The sequence below is a fragment of the Prorops nasuta genome, unplaced genomic scaffold (assembly GCF_024137725.1).
Source record: "Prorops nasuta isolate Cenicafe-Biocafe unplaced genomic scaffold, Cenicafe_Pnas_1.2 PNAS00004, whole genome shotgun sequence".
NCBI lineage: Eukaryota > Metazoa > Arthropoda > Insecta > Hymenoptera > Bethylidae > Prorops > Prorops nasuta.
This window is the reverse complement of record NW_027116801.1, coordinates 5,274,962-5,297,301: the sequence shown is the minus strand read 5'-3', so window position 1 is coordinate 5,297,301 and position 22,340 is coordinate 5,274,962. Positions and strand designations below refer to the sequence as shown.

At 41.8% G+C, this 22,340-nt stretch overlaps 1 protein-coding gene across 1 annotated transcript in view; it reads right to left on the bottom strand.

Moving 5' to 3' along the window:
• The window catches only part of Sol1, a 140,571-nt gene that overhangs the window by 67,246 nt on the left and 50,985 nt on the right, over window positions 1-22,340 (bottom strand). Inside the window, exon 3 of the mRNA XM_066725355.1 lies at window positions 18,310-18,490. Within this exon, the coding sequence (XP_066581452.1) occupies window positions 18,310-18,490 (181 nt within the window). The remainder of the gene's footprint in view (window positions 1-18,309; window positions 18,491-22,340) is intronic.

Below are 22,340 nucleotides of genomic sequence, written 5' to 3'. Positions count from 1 at the left end.
TTCGGCTTCAAAGGAGCAAAATACATAAGACCAACAACATACGCCTGTCCAAAGCAAGAGGATTTTTTGTAGGCCTGTGTAATTAATGTTGCGTAATTAACCGACTAAATCATAACGATACGTGGAAGTTTGAACATATTAGAGGTTCTTGGGGTTGGAAAACAACGTGGGAAAGGTCTGGTCTGAGATAAGCCAAACAATTTAGCAGGTATTCCGGGGAAGCACGAGCGAAGTGTCTTCAGCATGTTCCTCGCGAGGTGTCAGAAAACCGCGGAATGGGAGACGGCAATAGTAATAACGGATCGGGCTCTCTATGGAAGATACGGGATGTGAATGTGGACGGCACGCGCGCTCGAGTAATCGCTCAAGTATTACGTGAGTTAATCCTTGCCTCTCCGCTTTCACCGCTATTCACCCAAATTTCCCAGGATCCTCCATGTTCTCCAGAACTTCCGCGCGCAGTATGGATATGTTCTTCATTATCCATCTCCGACATTACGCCCTAAGCATATTACTACTACCATCTCGCGCCGGACACCATACCGAAACTCGCTTCTGCGATATTCTCATCGACGCTTTTTGAGAAAAACCAGATAATATTCGAATCTCTCTCAAATAGTCAAATTGAATCTTTCAAACGATATTAAAATTAATTCGAACGAAAGTTCCAGTTTAATAATCGCGATAGGGGCCTTTGATAGTTTTTTCGAGTGTTTCGCGTCGGTTTTTCATTAGTAGCTGATATGCATTTTTAATATTAACGGAAATGCATTTTTTGTATTGGTATACCCCCCCCCCCCTGCGCGAGTATATTATACAATATATATATATATACTAGTAATGTTGCACCCTTTGGGATACGATCAAGTGAAATGTCAGAGGTAGTCTGAATGCTTGATATATATCCAGTGCTTATCCATTCCACAAAGCATTTGAGGGATTTACGTTTGAATGGCTGTTACATGGACGTAGATCTTGCTTGCCTGAACTTGAGCATTCTCCTCATCTTCCTGAATCCCGATACGTCTCGTTAGCGATTGAAGCTCCCTCCTCAAATCTACTCTATTTCTGCAGTATATAAGCCTCACTTGCATAATGTCCCTAATTATCGGTAATTGGTTTCCAAACTTGTCCTACGTGTCCTGCTATTAAATTCGACTGAAATTAACGCCAGAGCATATTCCGTTGATTTTTTCAATTGAATAAATTTATATCTAATCTCTTATGAACCGTATGAGATCTTTAGACAAATTCTCGTTTATAAAAAATTGTGTTTTTACTACTGATTAAAATGCAGTTTCCGCCAGTCTTATTGAAATTATGTTACATCTACGTTTAATATCCTGCAGTATAGTTTTTCCATTTTTACGGAATCAGGCTTTTTATTCTAGGCCCTTTAGGTTATCGCAAACCGTTTCCATTCTACTTCGCATTATTAGCTTAACCGCGAGTCATTTTTTATTAGTTTCGTTATATGAAAATTTTGGGGATTTTCACTGTAGTGTTGGAAGAATGAAGTTTAATGCTCGACTTAGCATGACGTGTGCAAGCTTTACGAGCCTACCTGAGTTTGCGAAAAGAGCCGCGAAACGAGCTTCCGGTTGGTGTATACATACGAGAATTATTTACACCCGAGAAAAAACAAGTCCAATAAACACTGGAATCCAGGCAAAAAAAATTTCTCCCGACATCTTGTACTAACGATAGTTTTTATTTATCGTCCTTGTTTCACCGCCCCATTCTTTTTCCTTTCCTCCGTCATCCCTTTCCTCCCCCCTCGCTTTTCCATCTTGAAAAAATTTCGCAAATTCTCCGCCAATAAACCGCAAATATTCGAGGGTAAAGTAAAAATTTTATCGTCGAAATTCCGAGCGGTTTGAAATTTATCATCCGTCTAATCACAAGCGCATCGATTTTACTGCGGGTGTAAAAATAAAATAAATAAACGTAGCAAAAGGAAAGAAAGTAAGAAAAGAAGAAAAGGAAAAAAGTCTAATGAAAGGATGCTTACTAAAATTTTATCTCCAAGATTCCGATCAAACCAAATTTAGTATCCGGCGGATCATAAACGTAGCGGTTCTACTGCGGGTGTAACCTTTGGCGTTTCCGCTGAGTTTTATAATTTTACATTCGACTTTATAGGAAAATTTTTTGAGTGCGCATGACGGATGTAGAAATCCATATTCATCCAGCAAGATTTATGAAGTTTTGTAGCCCGTATAAACCTTGCTAGTAGGTAGATCCCATCTTAAAAATCTAGCACAAGTCTTTTCCACGAAGACCTTTATGCGGGTTTATAGTCCCGGGGAAAACCATTTGCCGAGAATTTCTTATCGCAAGTTTTTATTAGAGCCAACTTCTAAGTCTAAGCTGTTTCTGCAAAAACCATACCCAGACGGAAAACAATGCGAGAATTTCTAAGCGGTATACGCCCGGTTAATTAAGAAAACGATTCTGCTAAAATTTCTTCAGCAGCAAGAAAGATACCCTCGTGTTTTAAATGCTTATCTCGCGGGAAGGGAGGGGCGGGGATGTTTGCGTGAAATCAGGCGCGTGCTTGAAAAAGTTAGCCTAGGTTAGGTTATAGGTATATACATACACACACACATATATATGTATATAGAGGGAAGCATGGAAACAATCGAAAGCACCATAGAGGGATGAAAGCAGGAGAAGGAAGGTTTCTCTATGTATCGGAGTAGGGGCGATATTTCAAGGTAATCTCGCCGATTACTTTGCCTCTCTCTCTCTCTCCTCCTTTCTCCCCTTTCACACAGTAGCCCTCTCTCCCTCCCTCCCATTGGATGTTCATTTTATGCTCTCGACGAGCGCTTCTACGACGAAGCTAATGGCGGCAGTACTGCTCGAAATACCGCTATACTAGAAGAGAGTAACGCACTTGCCACTACCGCTTCTCGCTCATTGTGTTCTCGACAACCTATCGATCCTCCGCGTCTCCTATTTCTTGCTCCTGCCTTTTCTCATTCTTTCCATCCCCCTCCCAGCCCATTCTTTTTTCGCACGGACGTTGCCCGACCATTGGAAGCTTACCGGCTAACCGACCAATTGCTTGCTACCGCTGAAATCGAGAGCTTGCAAAAAAAGTCCAATGAGAGTCAATCGAGAGCCGCTTTGTTGCCTGATGTGACACGATTGCTCGACGTTGCAGCGTGGCGCTCGTGTGAGAAAGCCAAACGGCGGGACGCGCCACTCGGATGACCGGAAGAGCCAGCGAAGTATCATTGTTCTCGCTTGATAAATCATGGCCGTCTCCCCGCGCTCCTTCCAGGGAAATATGATCTACCGGAAATAGTACATCCGTCCACCACTATGACAGTGAGTGATTAAGCGTGCCTCGTGCACGAGCCAGCCATACAACCTTTGGCCAATCGTCTCGGATTTTGAAATTTTAATGCAATCTCCGGTAGAACCATCTATTTTCGTGCTGATTATGCGCGAAGAAAACTTTGCATTTTCGAGTCCCTTGGGATCAACGAGTTCCATTGCACGGGACTTTTTGCAAAATTTTTCCAAAATGTATATAGGCTCGTCGTATATCGTATACGTATTATGTAGGTATGGATGTGTATAACCTGTTGAGTTGAAATTGTAGATTTTCTCTTTCTGCTCTGTTTTTTCACGCCCCACCAATTGTAGAAGTAGAATATAGTCGCTGTCTTTTGTTATCAATTACCTTGAAAATACAAACGTATCCTCGTCTCTTTTGCTTTGATAGCACGACTACATCGCGTATTTCACATTTGCCTGTTTAACCTACGACTTTTTTCATCCGGTTACGATTAATGCAGTCGCTTCGCGTGTATACTCTGTCAAATAGAACCGCAATTGTTTTTCTTTTTCTCTTCCTCTCTTTTCCTCACACTTTTTTTTTTTTTTAATTTACAGTCTCCACTCCTCGCTCCATACCTCGACGGTGCCTTGGGCAGAAAATTTTCTAAAGAAAGAAATATCTCGACGCAAGCATGTCGTAAAAAGCTCACGCAAAACTTAAAGACTATAGAGCCAGAAATGAAGAATCCGTAATTTTCTCGTCTCTGTAAATTGCACTTGAGCATAGAGATCTGTGAGGTCGAAAATTTTATGGCCAGACGAAAAAAAGCGACTTCTTCCAATTCGTTTAGTGCTAAATCGCTGGTTCGCGCTGCAATTTATAGCTACTAATTAAGGATATAAGGGCTTTGAATACTTCCTCTTAATTAAATTGTACAAGTGGAGTAGGTACCTAGAAGCTTCTCGCAAACTGATTGATGTCGGTGAAAAGGAGTGAATACAATTTTTATGATTGAGGTGAGAACCAGATAGAGCGAGAGAGAGAGAAAGTTATGACGAAACAGAAGAAATTTTTGACAAAAAAACATTAGTGATTTTTCTTTTATTAAATCTATCAAACTTTGACAGTGACTTACATGATGCAAGCACTTTCATTCAGCCAGTCGTGTACCTAAGTTTTTTACGATCATCTGCAACCCGGTGAGAAAATCACTTTCCAATAACGAGCCAGCTTTTTATAGTTGCTAGATCGATGAATACCCCGATAATTTATTACAGTAGTAAAATAACTACGTGTTCTGGTCCAACGTATGACTATTAAAATAATCATAAAAAAGCTTTGACAAAACTCGACGTTCGACGTTTAGTAGGGACTTGCCAGCTACTCTCGTAAGATATCGTCGTTTGGGAGGGCTCTGGAAAATTGTTCTTTTGAAAATGGAAAAAAAAATATTAAACCGTCAATGGAGATTTTGACAAAGTGGAGAATCTTCAATGAAGAACTTAGCATTAAACGAGAATCAATAATTTTCGCGTTTAGCCTTTCAAAGAAAAATCTAAATTAAAGCGAAGAATCTTCTTAAGGAAGCCTACATAGGGCAAGATTATTTTTTCCCAGATCGGATATAACAGATTCCGATAGATCGATAATAGTGGGAAGCTCGGTGAAAGTTTTCTTCCTAATTAATTTTTAAATGAAAGTAGCTTCGAGACGAAAAGTGATGGGAAAAAGAATGGAAGAAAGCGAATGGAAAAGGTGGTAGGAACGATATGGCGAGGTGACGAGACTCTTATTTGAGAAACTTTTCTAAACTAAGATATTGCGGGAAATGGTGGGAAGGAGAAAGCAAGGGATAGAAATGGAGAGAGAGAGAGAGAGAAAGAGAGGCGAAGGGATAAAGGTTGCTGCAGGAATACTAGTTTAATTTCTCTATTATAAACAATGGATCGCAAAGATAGTAGCAATAACCCATATCAATATTTAAAATTGATGATTTCTGTGATAACGATATAGACACGAGCTTTATTAAAGTTTGCATACATTGGTGTGTTGAAAATACCATCGATAATAGGGGAGGATCTGCCCCAGGCTTGAAAGTGAGCAATGGGGAAGATGTGTTAGAGCATGGGAAAATGTGCGGGTAAAGGAGGGAGAAGTAAGAGTTAGGATATGCTAGAAAACTTAAACTCCCCTCGTTCCACCAAAATAGTCTCTAATTATCGTGATGTACCTCGAGTTGCCAAACTCGTTTCAGTCCCTGCTGCGAAAGGCACAGTTCTTTGCAGTCCATTATCGATTCACTCCAAAACCTTCAATTATCGCAAGGCCCGATATAGCATTGAAAAAACTTTGTTCCTCGTTTCGCAATGTTTCACATTCCACCTTATGAAAAATATTCCCCGAGTGTTTCACTCGTAGTATCCAATCCATCCTTACAGAGATTTCACTTCTATCTTGTAGAAATTGACCAGACCGAATAGAATTCGTCGTCGTCGATTGACGCTTCATTTATTCTTGATTGCCACTCCCTCGAGATTTTTTCTCTGCTCGGTAATAGAAGAAAAGCATTCGTAATGGTTGACATGCTTTTATGAGCTCTAAAATTAAGTGGCACTTGTATTTCAGAAGGATTATACGAAGCTTTCGTTTTTATTCGTCGCTCCCAATCTCCTCCACATGGATCCGGGTCACTCGTAAGGTCCTACGCCATTAATCTCGCAGGACAACGGACCACGTTTTGTATCATTCGAAAAAAGGATAAAAACTGCACATCAAAAATATCCTTTCCTACTACTTAACTTGATTATTCGAGAGCAACTTCAAAGCTCCATAGATATTTATTGTGTCCTTTAATAATAATCCTCTAACCTGAAAATTGCTTTTACGCCACAACGTTGTGCCATCGAAACTGACAATATTTCCACGATATTCCATCAGGTGAGGGATTAAATAACAATATGAAAACGCACCGTTAAGTCCTGGAGTGTATCCCTGTGCTTCCGGTGCATAACGCCGCATAAGCCGTGAACTCGTATATATATATATATATATATATATCTACAGTTCGGTAACATTTTGGTACAGTCTAGTTTAGAGATACCTAGGATTAATGCCGGCTGTTTTCGCGTTATCTGGCTGTCCCTGCGAGCGAGTAACTCATCTCGAGGCTACGCTGACGCGGAAATGACGTCAGGATGAATCTAACAATATATTACGAGTGCCCGCTCTGCATTGAGTCAGTTTACGAACACGCGTAAAATTTTCACGTAAGGCACGCGTTTCGAATTGTTTCGTGCCGTTCTTGCAGCTTTTGTACCGTCGCCGTAGGATTCGGTCTACGGTCATGAATACTTAACACTTTATTGACACCAACGTCGTAAACCTCGTTTCCCAAAACCATCCTATTGGAATCCATACCAATGGAAGTATATAGCTTTTTGACGCTGGAGACAAAGAGGATTCTTCGAGATTTTTCACTCGCTCTTTTACACATACATATATATAATAGTCTGCGGAGAACTTGGTCTAATGAGAACCTTGGTCGATTCTCCGAGTCTGTGACTTTGCACAGGTTTATTCTTCTTGCCTCGTAAAGTGGTTGCTGGAAGAAGGCTCCGGATGTATATTTAATCATGCGAGAAGGGTGGAAATGGTTTGAAGGGTCCGAAGGTCGTGAAGTGGAAAGGGACGAGATCGAAGAAAATGGGGAAAGATTAAGATTGAAGAAAGGATGGGGCTTGGTGGGATGAAGGAGCGAATGGAAAACTACAAATTAAAGGTCACGTGTGGGGGGTTTAAAGGTAAGTTAAGGTTAAAGGTTTCGAGGGGGTGGAGGACTGACGATTTAAGAGTTAAAGAGGTTTAAAAAGGTTCGGGGTATTACGAGAGCCAGGATAAAAAGTCTGGGGTAAACATGGGAAGTGGAAGAAGCGAATGGTGTTCCGCGCAGAATGAATTACGCTGAAGGGTTGACGGATTTGAAGGTCACTGAATGAAAAGAAGCTGAGGATGAAATCGATGCGAGAGAGTCTGAAGGGAATGGAGAGATTGTGGAATGTGGAACAGGATGGGAACGGATAGTGGTGGTGGAAGAAAATTCTGGGGGTACTTTTGAATTATTCATTGCCAGCCAATGAAAAAAGAAAACGACGGAAGAACCGGCGCAATCAGGCACCCAGTCTCCCATTTAATTCGTGTACCGTAATCTTTTTTTATCAAACCCAACGACCAAAGAATTGAATGGTTAATTATCGCGCGTGCTTATTTTCTACATCCCCCTTATTATTATACATTACTCTACTTCCTCGAGCTTCTCCGCGATTCTCCCATGATTATTCCAGCAATTGTTTTTTTCCTGCCAAATTTTCATTGATGGAATTCAAATTGAAAATTATATCGTAATGTAATTGGTATATCGATTGCTCATTAAAATATACTGATTAGTGACGAATTCCGAGCGATGAAATTTACATCCTTGATGAATCGATGAGAATTTAACTGTACTAGAAAAATAACGAGTAGAGCGTGTCAGCGTATAATCGGACATTACTAATGCACAAAAACGAGGGAACGTACGGTGATGAGAGAAAAAAAGATGGGAGAATATAATTGGCGATTATTTTTTAAAATTAATTTTGTTAAAGTAAATGGTAGGAATTACTCGGTGGACGACCTTAGAAAGGAAGGGAAGGGTTGAAGGGTGGTGGTACTTTTTTCCTCCTTTTATTAGAATCCGAGAGAGCAGGGTCTGAGAGAGGTTATGAGGGATCGTAATAAACGTGCGGCAGGAAATAGAGAAATAAAGGCAAGCGTTTACCTCGAGAAAAATTGGATAAGGGGCAAAAGTGGAAGAAAGAAGGGGGAGGTGGAGAAATTAAGTATCTCGTTGGTGGCCACGTGATCCTCTTTAGAGCTAAGCATAAGATTTTGCCTTGCAAAAGTGCCATTGAGACGTCATCCTTTCGACGATCAAACAAACTGCTTGGGTATTAATTAAGCGTCTGGCAAAACCTTCTATTCCCTTGTTAAACCAAATCATTGATCGATCCAAGAGTGAAGTTTGTGAGCGAAAAGTGCTGCTAAAATGATTTCAACTTTTCTCCCCTAACGGAACGAAGAGGAATCCTGTAAATATAGAGCGGCTCTTTCGCATTTCCAGCGCAGTTCGTCTCGTATAAACGGAAGTATCACTATATATTTTTCATCCGAAAAACGATTCTTATACAGCTGTAGGAGCTCCTACTTTGGGCCGATATGACGCATTTTGGCACACTTTCCTCTCAAAGAGGTTTTTATACGACCAGCGTAAAGAGAATCTAGTGGGTTCGACGACGTTTATTATCGACTGGAAATATCTTGTGCGATTGGAACCGAATGGACGTAGCCAGAGCTGTTATCCATCATAAGCCTGGCAGACCAACGAATGCATTTCTAATTCCATTCTCTCGATGTATCTTTGTTCCCTCGCTACTCCATCAATTTCTCTGCTAAAATTATTTTCTTTTTCCCTGGACGCAGCGTGAAAAAATAAAATACCTCCAAGTAAGAGTAAAAAGGAATCGAATGTATCTTGAAAGTACCATTACCAACCGAGCCGAGGAAGAAGATCGAAACATATCTTATTTCTTATAGGCACTTAATTATATTTTTAAATTGTCGGATAAAGCAGAGTGCGATAAAGGAGATGGTGAGAGATTTGATCATGTATAGCGAGATGTATTGGGGTGATGCATGGGGAATCTGTATTCGATGCTATTATCATTAATGGCGGAGTTGCACGTAATGTAGCGAGAATCGTGAAGCGCCGGGCTACGTTTCAGCATTAGCGACGCCATTTATCTACGACGGAAAGTTCCCTCGGATGTTCGACGCTCGTTCGCCGGCCACGGAACATTGAATATTTCATGAAGTTAACGTTGCTGCATTTATGCTAATTAAGGGATGCCATTGACGTTACATAGGATGTCATATCCGTGAAACCTTACATTGCCAATAAGAAACCGATCCAATAAACAGCCAAAAGTTTTCTCGTTCCGAAACGAAAAATATCATCGCTGCTCAACCTCTGGCGATCTAAAATTATAAAAACTGTGCCTAACTTTGAAAATCCCCGTGTTACGACGCGCAGCCAACGTATAAAGCACGGTAATCGTATTATGATTCATAGGACGTTAAATCTACTCGCGATTCTACTGGAAATCCTGATTAAATAACAAAAGGGAAAATTCGATATGAATTCCTTTAATTTATTACATTTAATACCGAGACAGAATCGAATAAAAGAGTGAGCGAAGCGTTGTTCGCAGTAACATTATTTCAGGGACAAAGCTTTGGATTCGAAAAGCTCCGCCAGTTATTAATATTAATGCGCGTTTGTTCATCGAAACTTTTGGACGCTCAACTGTTTGCCTTTATTGATATAATATGCATACATTTATACTATACGTGCTATATATGTCTCGATTCATCTCAGCACACCGTATCTCGCTACATTGGAATATTGTTACAAGGTGTCTCGGAGGTACTGGGACAGTTTATGAAATTTTCTAGTGACAATTGCGATGCGCTGACCCTTTTTAAGCCAAAACCATTGAGCTTTGAACTGTTTGTTGTGAAAAACATCATTTACTTGCTTTCAATGAAGTATTTGCACGTGTGTATGTGTATATTTTTTTAAACTATTATAATACAATGTTGAGTTTGTAGTACGATGTCTAAGTACTGCTTGAGGAGTGTAGTCGACAAGCGCCAATAACTACAGAGATCGATTGGGGAAAAAAATTGTGCATTACGAAACCAGTGCGTCTCATTATTTTGTTTATCGGGGAGAAGGAAGGCAAATTGATCATTTCTTTCTCTTTCATAATTGAAATATAAATGAGCCGTTCATCGTAAGGAAGATAATGGTGCACTTGCAAAAAAAAGGAATATAAAACTTGATAAAATCTGCAGTAGGAAGTTTGTTTAAAATTAAAGTCGTCTCAGTCAAAACGTGTGATATTGACTTCCTCCATAAAACTTGAAAAAATTTCGTAAAATTTCTTAGATACACCGTATATAATATGTATGCGATTGTTTCCGTAGGTATATAACAAGATTGAGAGAGAGAGAGAGAGGAGAAGAACAAACGATAGGAAGTGTGGAGGTGAGAGTTGGGAGGGGAAGAAAGCTAGGGCTATCTCACAGCCATCTTGGCATGGTCCGAGTTTGAAATATTCATGACAATTAAAGAGAAACTTGGGGATGAACGGGTAGCCGGTAGTCGAGGTGTTTTAAAGCTCGATTCGTCGTCCGCACCTCGGTGAAACTCGCCGTTTGTCGGTGTGTTTCGGCTCAGTGCTCCAGGCTACCAACTAATTTAATATCAGAGGCTTGAGAGGACCTGGCGAAACTGACGGGAACGGGAAGTACTGGGATGGAGAACTGACTGGCGCAGATGGATCCTTGGAAAGAGCTACCTTCAAAATGGGCGAAAGTACCACCAACCGGGAGAAAGGGTAGGAGGAGAGAGAGGGAGGGGGAGGAAAAAAGAAGGAGAGAAAGTTTAAAAAGCAAAAGAATACATAAAATTGTATAAGAAGAAGAAGAAGAGGAGGAAGAAGAGTGTAGACGGGAGAAACAAGTCTCAAGATAAGAGAGACGTAAGAGACTCGAAGAAAACAACTCAAAGCGCAGGAAAGAAAAAGAGTGCAAGTGGACAGTTTGGATGGGAAAAAGTTGGAAAGTTTAGCTTAGCTAAAAAACAAGGTCAAACGAGGAAAACGCTGAAGAGAAACCAGATGAAACCTTGGTCCAAGAAAATTTGAGGGTTTTCAGGGAAAAGTAGCCAAAGTCAGAATGCCAAAGAGGGATGACAGAGGAGGCACTGGGGACACAAAAGAGCTTGCTAAAAAATAACAAGCTGCGAGTTAGGAATTGCTGAAGCTTCATAAGGATATTACGTTGGAAGGATTATCGCAAGATTATCCAAGGATCGTTGGATTAGAATTGGATATATTCGATGATAGAGTTGGGAGGTGAATATAGAGTATAAACTAGGCAGGGAGAGGAGAGCTAGCAGCGTGGTGTTTCGCATAGAATCGCGAATTGTCATACTCGCACTATAAACTATATACGCGGGAACCAAGCCGACCAGGAATTTCATCTCGCACATAATTAATCTTGGCAATTACGAGAGGGACAGGTATAATTCCACGTCTCCGTAGATATCGCAGTGTTAAGCCAACACACTACAGCGTTTCGCACTATGGAAGGAAGCGTCGCCGCAAAGCCGAGCTTTCGTCTCTCTGGAGCCGTGCACACAAGAACACGTAGCAGCTATGTGCTTGAGCACGTGCGAAAGCACGCGTGCAACACGCCCGGGCAGCCCTCCCCCACTTCCACTGCCCAACTCCCAGTCCGTTTCGTCGAAGCAGCACGACCAAATTGCAGCATACCGCATTCGCTACCTCGACTCACCATTCTGGATTCCGGCCGCCAACCAACCCCCTGGCTCGATCTTTCCCATTTCCCACCGGGAGCCTCAAATCACGCGCTATTTTCCCATTCGTGAAACAATAAATAAACCCAACGGTCCTTCGACTACTTGAACGAATTAGACGTGCCAAACTTGCCAAGCTCGACGTGCATCTTTGCTCAATTATAAGATTCAACGATCTCACTCAAAGCACATCCTTTGAGCGTAAATTACTGAGCCTCAGTTTGCCAAGGATCCACACTGAGCTGAAATTAGCGTTGATTACGATTACAGAGAAATGAGGAGGGGAGGGGAGAGCAGAGGTAACATATTATATATATATACTACGTCCTGAATCAATATAGCGTTTTTAATAATCGTGAATATAGCGCTCGAATCACGGTGTATATATATATATATATATATATATAGCATGTACGTAGTTTGATAATTGAGATTGGCAGCTGGTAGCCGGTGCAAGAACGAGGCTCACAGCTATTTTCAGGTGCGTTCCAGATGGTTTACCATCAATTGCAGGTGCACGCGAATACGTAACGCTGTGTACAAATTGGCCGGTAGTCTCGGTAGGAATTGCACACGAAAGTCGTGCCATAAGTCACTCTCTGCCCACCCCCTGCTGCGACCCCTTTAAGACTAAATCGCCTCCAGAATTCCCCTCTGTCTTCCCTCTCGCCTAGAAACGATAATTTTACACCTCTCTCGCCTCACCGTTTCTCTCCCCCCGAGTATCCATGCACATTCGCATACGCAGCACACAACTGACCGAAAGCCTCCTCGATAAAATTATTGTTAAAACGATGTTATATAAGTATATATATATATATGCAATGTGTATGGCAGTAGATTTCTGAAAAAATTGTGCATCACAGCCAGAACGAAACTAATTTAATTTTAACGATACACGAGGTTCGGTTTTCTGAGGAGGCGCGAATCGTTTGACAGAAGATATGGAGAGAACGGGGACTGGCCAATGCTATACATACGGCAAAACGATGAAAATAAAAGTGTACTTTTTTAACGAGAGCAAACCCCGTGGAAAATGCCCGTCGAATTTTATCTGGTTAAAAGAAAAATCTCGTGTGGAAAATACATGAATAATAGATACGCCGGTCCTGCAATATGAATACTCGCACATTAAATTACCGCACGATTATTCCTTCCCGACTGAATTTTTTCCCCTTTATATTCACTGCGAGGAATAATTTTTCTTCCTTTTTTTAATAAGTAGGAGGAAATAACAAGGTATGATTAATAATCGCGAGCGATATTTCTGGTTTAGGATAAGGGAGATTGGTTGTGTAAAATGAGAAAGGGCAGGAATTTGGTGAAAGGGCAAAGCGTCGAGACGTACGGTGGTCGGAATGAGCGAGGCTGACGGGAAGGGCGTGAAATGACTAATGTAATAACGGCTGGATAAGAGGTCAGGCTGTACATCAGCTCAGAAGAGAGGAGCGGCGGGCGGTGGGTGTACCGAAGAGGAGAAATCACATCGGAGTGGTAAAACGTGTGGGAGACGAGGAGGAGCCGAGGCTGGGGGATGGTAGCGAGCTACGTCATTAAGCCAGGGGGTCCAGGATTGTCGGTAGCTGTCAAGATGCTGGATAAAGTCAGGGAAAGCAGGTTGTAAATCGTAGTTGGGGTAAGACGACAAGTGGCAGGATTGGGATTTAAGGCTGGTATTTGGGCCAAGAGCTCCTGCAAAACGCTTGACCCACGCTCAAGGACACTCTAATCCCTAATTGATTACCGGAATTGAAAGTGGTTTCACTCGGTGCAATATATATACCCGACGATGCCACCACGCGGCTGAATTTCCGAGACTCGGGCCACTGCACCACGCATCTCCCAAACACTCTGGCACGTTGTAGCAGCCTGGTTACGTGTATCCCACGGGACGCCAGCCCCTTCTATGTTTCTCTGTTTATCCCCGGCCTACAAACTAACGCCCCCTAACAACACTCTACCGACTTCCTCCTCCTGGGATTCTTGCTGCTTTTCGCTGACTAGGATCCCTCCAATTATCACCGATCCAAAAATCCTACCAATTTTCCCTGTCGGTAGACAAAGGAGATCCTTCGAGCTGCTGGAAAACACAAAAAAATCTGAAAACCGATAATTCGCAATTTTCATGGGGGAAAAGAATAAAGGATGGTATATTAACATATAAGCTTGAACCAATTACGGTGTAACGTAGTGTTTACGCGGGTAGTCCGTGGCTTATGATGATTTATTAAAAGAGAATTAAAAGTGGCTCGACTTCTCGCTTGTTAATTATATCCCACGGACCATTGTGTTCGGCGAGCAAAGCTATAGCCGGTTATTGCTTGTTTACGAGGATAAGGGGGAAAAACAGGAGAGAAGACAGAAATAATCTTCGCGCGGGTAGAAAGCTCCGTGGAAAGCGTCGAGTGATTATCGATCACTGTTAATAATCCTTTGCTAATCCTTTCACGGGCATATTTTTTACGACTCGAGTAAAAAAGGGCAAATCCAAGAGTGGCTATATTTTATATAAACGCAATTTTTTTATCCGTCATAATTCCCGCTATACCCAAGCACACCCCAAGGCAAACACTGCTTTAACTATCCCAGCAACGATTTCGTGCCACGAATCCCAATCCCGAGGACCAACCCTCGCGTCCTCCTAATATTTTCCAAAGTATATACAACCCGAAGCTCGCAATGCTCGATCGATCCTTCATAATTACTTGCCAATCGTGCAATTGATCATTCCAATTCGACCTTTTCAGCTGTAATGAGAATGAGTTATAAATATAATAATTCGGGTAAAATTTATAGTTGGGGAATATTTAATGGAGGAACGTGGCGCGCTGGTTTGGGTAATTGGACGATATTTTCAATGTCCGTATTGATTACTTTGGGAAGATTGGCAAACGGGCGAATTTTTGGTATGGCGTTAATCAACCGGCGGAAATGATGAAGGTTTGAAGGGACGCGTTGGAGGAATACGCGGCTTGTGATTATATATGCAAATATGTATGCACCGAATTCGCGCTGGCGGGCATTACAAGCATTGAACGCGATGGGGTCACGTCGCACAGAGGAACTTCCGACAGACAAGACAGCCTGGCCATATACAACGGCAAACAATTCGGCAATACACGGCATTTCCGAGGGTGCGCCTATGTGCACGCCTACAGTCCCTTGTATTTACCCGCGCGACACAGACGCCATGTTAGTTACACATCGGAAAATCCCTCCTGCTCCGACCCCGGATCCTCGACACTGCTCACGAGAATTCAGGGTCAGAGGTCTTGGCTATTTAACTGCCCGCTTCATTATTTATTGCCCTTAACCATTCGCAAATTTGCCAAGGCGAGATCGCCAAATTTCCCAGACTATATATATATATATATACTTGCAACATTTTTCCACTGCCACTCTCTTGCATCCACCTTGAATACCAGTTGGCTATACTCTGTATATATATATATTAGTTCCGCTAGCTCAATTTGGTTCCGAAGAAAAGCTTCGAAGCACGAGGGTCTCCGCGATAGAAATTTAGCAAGGCCGAATCGCGTGATGCTTCCGGTCTGCAGGTTGCGAGATCATCGCGTCTGATTTAGCATTGTTAACGTAACTTGGAAAATGCATTTTGGCGCGTTCGATATATCGGCGAGCATTGCGCAGTTCTGCAGGAAACATTGGTATTCCACGATGACATTCGGGTACACTTGGGCCCCGCCGGAAACTGCTGCACGTATTTCTCCTTTTTCCCAGTTTCCTGCACAGTGTGTAGCTCCGACAATCGCTCTCTTCTCCCGTGTAAACTTGCTTACCGCACTCGCGCGAGTTGCGTCTCTCAGCTGCTTATACGAGAATCCGCCGAATTGGAATGCGACCCCGAGCTCGCATTATCGGACCAAGTTTCTCGACAAACTCAACTTTCTCCGGTGCTTTTATCACTCGCAGAATACTACGTAATATTATGACGAAATGTAAACAATCGGCAAACTTGTACCATATATATAGTTAAGCTCGTATATAAGTTTGGTGAAAAAAGTCAAGGAATAAATATAAAGTGCGAGGAAGAGGAGTTTTTTAAAGCGTTCGCATCGATATATCGTAATAGTTGAAATTGTCGGTGGATTATATAAGTATAGTACATATATATATATATATATGGATATATATTTTCGCCACAGTTGAGAAGTCTGTTGTATACATCTCGAGATAAGTATATATGCTTATGCCGAGCACGCGTGTGTCCTCGGGGTACGCTTCTTAGCAAGGATTCTATTTACAAGTTTTCCACCGGAGGGAGCCATAAATCGTTTCCGTTTTCAAGGACTGTCCGGCGAGGCAAGCATCTTGCGCGATATGAACCCCTTGGTCCGTTTGAAAGCTCCAGCAGACACTGCAATTATGAAAACTGCTGCATTTCTCTCTCCCCCTTTCATCTCTCGGCGAGCATTAATTCAATCCGCAAAAATTCATCAACTCCCTGTCACTACCACTCCCTTATATTTTCCTTCGCGAGAGAACCATGTCTGTGTTTATCTACATATCCAATTGGATTCATAAAAAAGCACGAGCCAAACTTCCCTGATCCCTTTCGATAATGCGATATAGCCATTTGCATCGATAGAGGTATTTTTTCCTCTTCGGTTAATGGTATCGATTGACCGAGCAGTATCGAATCTCCCACAAAGCTACGCTGTATTTTGACAGGTAGAGCTTTCGAGTAAGAAATTTGTAGCAGGTTGATGTGCTTTTATAGCACGGTAACAGTTAGCCTGTTGTATTTTTTAGTCGTTAAGCCGTGCACCAAATAGCCGCGGGAGCCAAGAAAACTTGGTATGCCGAAGCGTAAAACTTTTGCTTATCTTGTATAACATGGGATCTGCACTTTAATATCACGCAGATTCTTTGTTAAATTTGTCACAGCTTCATCCAAAGGGAGTGGTAGGTATATACCTGGTAATATAGGCTAGCCGGATCATTAGAAAGGCATCAGAACTTCGTAGCATTTGCATTTAAATTCTCAATTCTTCCCTGCAATTGCTTATAGTAGCTTTGTCTATGCAAAGGCTTTACGTACTCGGTAAACTCGTATTCTCTCTCCACTAAGAACTAAATTGCCTTGACTTTTTGTCGCTCTTCGTTGTTTCGCTCTGAAATTATAGTGATTTTGCTGAAATATTATATTATAGATTTTCCATTATCGTCCGGAGAATTTTCGAATAGCCGATATTTTTGATGTAACGCGTCGAGGATATGTCTTGGGTAAGGAGGGGGGTAAGGGGAGGGTGTATGATTAAAGGGAAACGACGTCTGGTGGTGCATGGACGTTTACACGCTGGCACTTCCGAAAGCCCCGAAGGCTTTCCATGCACATGCACGTGATACTCGGCATCCTATATATATATATATATATATATATGCAGCAGGTAGTAACTGTATCGGTATAATTTAACGTACACGACACGACCACGTTCTAATAGCCATGGACAAGACAGGGCTGATTTCCTGAGACAACGCATTGTACGAATAAGTTCCGACGCACGTCGCTTTACCACCACTAATTTACGACTCGATTCACGTGAAACGCAGTCCTGCTTCTCTCTAGCAGCACATGAACATCCGGGTAAACGTCCGACTGTATTTCTTTCACTTTCATGTGTTTACTATATATATAAATACCTTCTACTACCAAAATTAGTAGAGACAGAGTCCGAGGAGGAAACAACCTCTTATATATGGTATATATATATACACATACACACATATATATATATATATATATATTCGGTGAAACATCTGTTCGTGGAAATTCGCTCGATATAAGAGAAATTGTCGGAGGTTATCCAGTAAAAGTAAAGTTAATAAAAGAGCATTTTGTAGGCAATCGATGATAAGCTACGTTTCGATTGACAGGGAGAGGGACGCAGGAAGCTTTTCACGGGACACGTCCGGTCGGGATGTCGAGTTCTCGTAAAACTATATCACGTCCGGAATGATTACATATTCGATGCATGAAATAAAATTGGTGGAAAAGCCCTCGAGGATGAAGATAGCCATCGAAATTCAAGGAATACCGATGAAATCGGAGAATTCCTCAGACCCTTGAAAAGGCGGCGCGCGCGCGCCTCTTTTGCCGGGTAACTCGATCACAATCACAGATCGGAACGAATATTGGAAGCTTCAATTATTCCTCCTGCAAACTTCCTAGACCCACATCAAGAATACCGTTGTTGCTTTTTATAAATAATATATTTATAATAATGTCTTTTTCTTATATAAATTATAAAATATCGATAGCATTTAATTATTCGATAAATCTCTCGACTCTCGTATCCCATTTCAGTCCAAGAACCTTAGAGTAAATCACATTTCAACATGGCAAGACAAAGAATTCTGTCTCTAGTATATACATATAATATGCGTGTGTCTGTGTGTACATGTGCGAGAAAAAGGAATTTTTCAGATGAGCCTCGAAACGCGAATTTGCAATTGGGCGATGGGAACTAGGAGGAAGGAATAAAACGTGCATAAAAGGCTGTATAAAAGATTTACTTACTCGGGACCCACGCGACGAACGTTGAAATGCTCGAACTCCAATTCGACGATTTCGTTGGGTTTGCCGGTAAACGTATAAAGGAGGCAATCGATATTCGGCGGGTATGGCTTCGGGAAACGCGGGGTTCTAAAAGTGCCACCTTGCGGTCTATCCGCACTGCTAAACACAACGCAAGAGCAACCTGTAACAGACAGAAAAACATTAGATTTCCTCCGGATGCAAGACTACCGATAAAAATATATAGTGTAAGAACTGGAGAGAGTTTTGACATTCTCGAGAAAATTATCCGGACAACCTGTACACGGTATACCTCGATGGCATATTTTCTGCACATTTCACATGTCGCAAAGATCTCGCTTAATGTAGAAGCGTCCTCCTCGCTTCAGACTTTGGTATTATTTTACCGGCAGATTAGATAATGGACTTGGCGTATTATTCATAACGCACCACGCCATTTGCAAATATAATCGTGGAAACATTATTCTTGCGTATATATATATATATATATAGTAGTAAAAATAATGTTTTACGGGAAATGTGTATAGTTCTCTTAAATTATAAACACGTGTATTTTTTGCAACCTTTTAGAGTGAATTTTTAGATTAGACGGTTGCTGCGATTTTTTCCCCTTTTTCCAAAGGATTTTCAGACAAGGGCCATTCTGCTCGCTGTGTGTGTGACTCTAACTTATAATTTCATTTCTCTCGCCGGTATTGAAAAATAGCGCCGAATGCCGAATGATTAAACAAGCCGATAATTTATAGCGAAACGCGCCAGCAGACGGAGTCGCTTTCCCAGAGCAGCGAAAGCTCGTTATCCGTCAGATAGGACCGGACCATTTCAGACTGGGAAAATTTAATTTCCTGTTTTTCAATTAACTTCCAGGTTAGCCTACAGGATTTATTTCCGTTTTTGCTCCCTTATTTGAGGATCACGGCTGAATATGAGCGTCCGAAGTATAACCTACGATTAAATAACGCCAGCGTGAAAGCTGAATTACGCGTCGCGTTGCTGCAATACACAATGGAGAGCCGAACCACCAAAATCACTTATATCATCTCTGTCTCGACCAGCTAGTTTGTTTTTGCACCAGCGACTTACGGGCGAAAAGATTTTTCATTTTCCTTTTATGCAATTATATTCGCGAATAAATATATATTTATATAAGCGGAACATATATATATATATATGTATGCGAATCCTCCTGCTCGTTGCAATTTAGCCGTTGTCCAACATAATGCAATAGGACAAACTTCTGAGTCACACTGGAGATTGCTGGAAAGTCGTGCATCGCAATTCCAAAACATAGCTGCTGTATATATAGTACATATATAGCAATATATACCAAAGCACTAAGTGAAATGTGTGGCTTTAAATAAATGTAATCACGTACAATTGCAGGACCACTATGAAACGTCACATAAGCTTTATTTTTCTTCAGAGTCCTTCGTGTATTTCGAGACAGCTTTCCTAGAACTTTACAAAACTATATTGCGTAAACTAATTTGGAAACGTCTCTGTCAGATGTAGGAAAAAAGCAGTTTTCAATGAGATTTCTCGATTTTTACGCATTTATCTTTAATGCTATACCGAACGATATCAGGCGAGATTAAAGCTTCTCATTTTGGAAACATTTATCGACAGTGTTGCTTAACTCTCGCAAGTTCTAGAAACACTTTGGCTTACCTTCGTAAGTTTTCCCGCTACAACTAAGATACCAGACTCATTCTTGCAAAGCAACCGACTTCTATATTTTGAGAGCTAAAAGCGTAATTACGTCTAACCACTGTAATAGGATACCGTTGGCTTACAATTAAAAGTCTTGTCGGAAGTAATTGATTTTTCCACCCTGAAGAATTTTTTCGAAAAATGAACAATTCAGGACGAAGGGTATTAACGAGAGACAAATAGGCTTTAGAGGGATGAGATATCTCGGGCAGAATGGCCAATCGCACGTTTGACCAACTTTTAATCTCAATGAAAGCATTTAGCCCTCTACGTATCACGAGGTGCTCTAGATTTTCCCTATATATATATATATATATACACGCTATATTAATAGTATAGGTTGCGTGTGTAAAGGCCTGCGAGGATCCTCCAGCAGCGGAACTCGAGTGTCCCGGCCAGCCTCTTCAAACCTCGGAGAAAGATTATTGTTCAGTCACGTTCACTACTTACTTGGAGGGCCGTCGAGCGTCTATTAATGACTTGCGGTGTCATCTGGCCAACGTTAATGGATGAGAAGCAGCCATACCACATTTTTAACCTGTTTGACCAAGTGGCAAACTGCATCGAGCAATTTCATTTTACAGTCGAGAAATATACTACTCGTCCGTAATCATCTCGTCGATGATAACCACGATAATTGAGTAAACGGAACAAAGCAATTGCAGCATTTGGATTATTGATAAATTTTCTCAGCACTGCACCACGTGACTTAGAGTGAAAATTCTGCTGCTTGAGGGGACGTCGGATGAAATTAAATTAACAGGCTGTACTTTCAAATAAAGTGTTTGCGGAGTTCTATTTGAGGGAAGTGGTTCCGCTGTAGGCAACAACAACGTCAGAGAAATAAATACGAGCTGCGCCGTAAATGAAGTTGCGTATACAATTTCGAATGAAGTTTTAAAGTGAAGTTAACCGTTAGACGCGCTTAACCAGCACTATCAACTTCACGGTAGCCGGGAGCACTCGAATAAGAGTGTCTTTCGGCCTAAATAAAAAGTCATTGTTATGGAAAAGCTCTCGCTGCGTCTAATTGGGCAGGGATTAAAAAAATGGACGTTTTGGGAAGGAATGTATATAGGGAGAAAGAGAAGATAGGTTGCGGGAGGAGGGGGAGGGGGGGGGGGGGATCAAAGAAAATAAAAAGCTCGAACGATCAGCTCTCGGAGGCGATACATCGGATTAGATTTACGAATGGGTTTTACGCGGGGATTGGTTGGCTGGATGGAAATGAATATTATCGACTTTCGTCGACGCGTATTACGTGGTGCGTGAGAAAAGTGTATTTTGCCGTTTTTCCCCGAGGGCTTTACGTTGGTGCTGTCGTGTTGCAGAGGCAGTTCCGAAGTGTCTGGTAACGGCGTCTTTATGTTTCAAGGAGGCGATATATCTGCCCGTAGATATCACAGATATAGCGTAGGATCGCAGAAAACGGTGGCCCTCGAGCGATGCTCCCATACCACCACGCTATTTGGCTTGATCTTTGTTCTCATTCCGTCCGGCCTTTTTCCCTCTTTTTATCCTGGTGCACAGCTTTTAGCGAGTCTCTCTCTCTCTCTCTCTCTGTCCATGGACGTAATCGCGTGATCTAAGAGTGTCGGAAGCTCCGGCTTTCGGTGAATCTCACTCTGCTCTGCTCTGCATCGAATCACGGATAGATAAGCCCCCCCCCCCCCCCCACCCTCAACCTCAGTCCGCATTCAGAGGTTTCATACACGCGTGCACAGCACCCAAACCCATTGCAACCCTACAGACGCGAGATCAAGTCTAGCGAGTTGGAGTCTAGCGAGCTCGAGTCTAGCGAGTTCGGATTGAAACGCGTAAACGCTAAAATGTTCTCACAAATCCAGCACACGTGTAATACTATTTATCATTAAATGGTTAAATGTGCTTACCGTAAGTTGCACGAGAGAGTTTAGACGAAAGTCAGCGTAGATTTCCGGTTCAGAGAACGCTGATCAGCAATTAACGGCTTTCCGAGTGTCAATTTCGCGACTCGACTATTTCGATAATAAGGCTCCCATTGGTAACTTAACAACTACAGACGTATGCAATTAATTTAGTTGGATCTGGAGTTTGCAGGGCATTGTTAGCGCGAATAACCTTAATAGTCATGCGCATCGAGAGGAATCGTCGTTTCGATTTGCTGAAAAGATACTCATAGCTACGTTACATATACAATATACAGCATAGGTATATATATATATGTGTGTGTATCGTGTAAAATTGTTTATTGGCGAGAATGGGTGCGAGACTCGACGAAAAAAAGAGGACTCTGAGCGATCTAGGCTGAGAGAAAGTTCGAA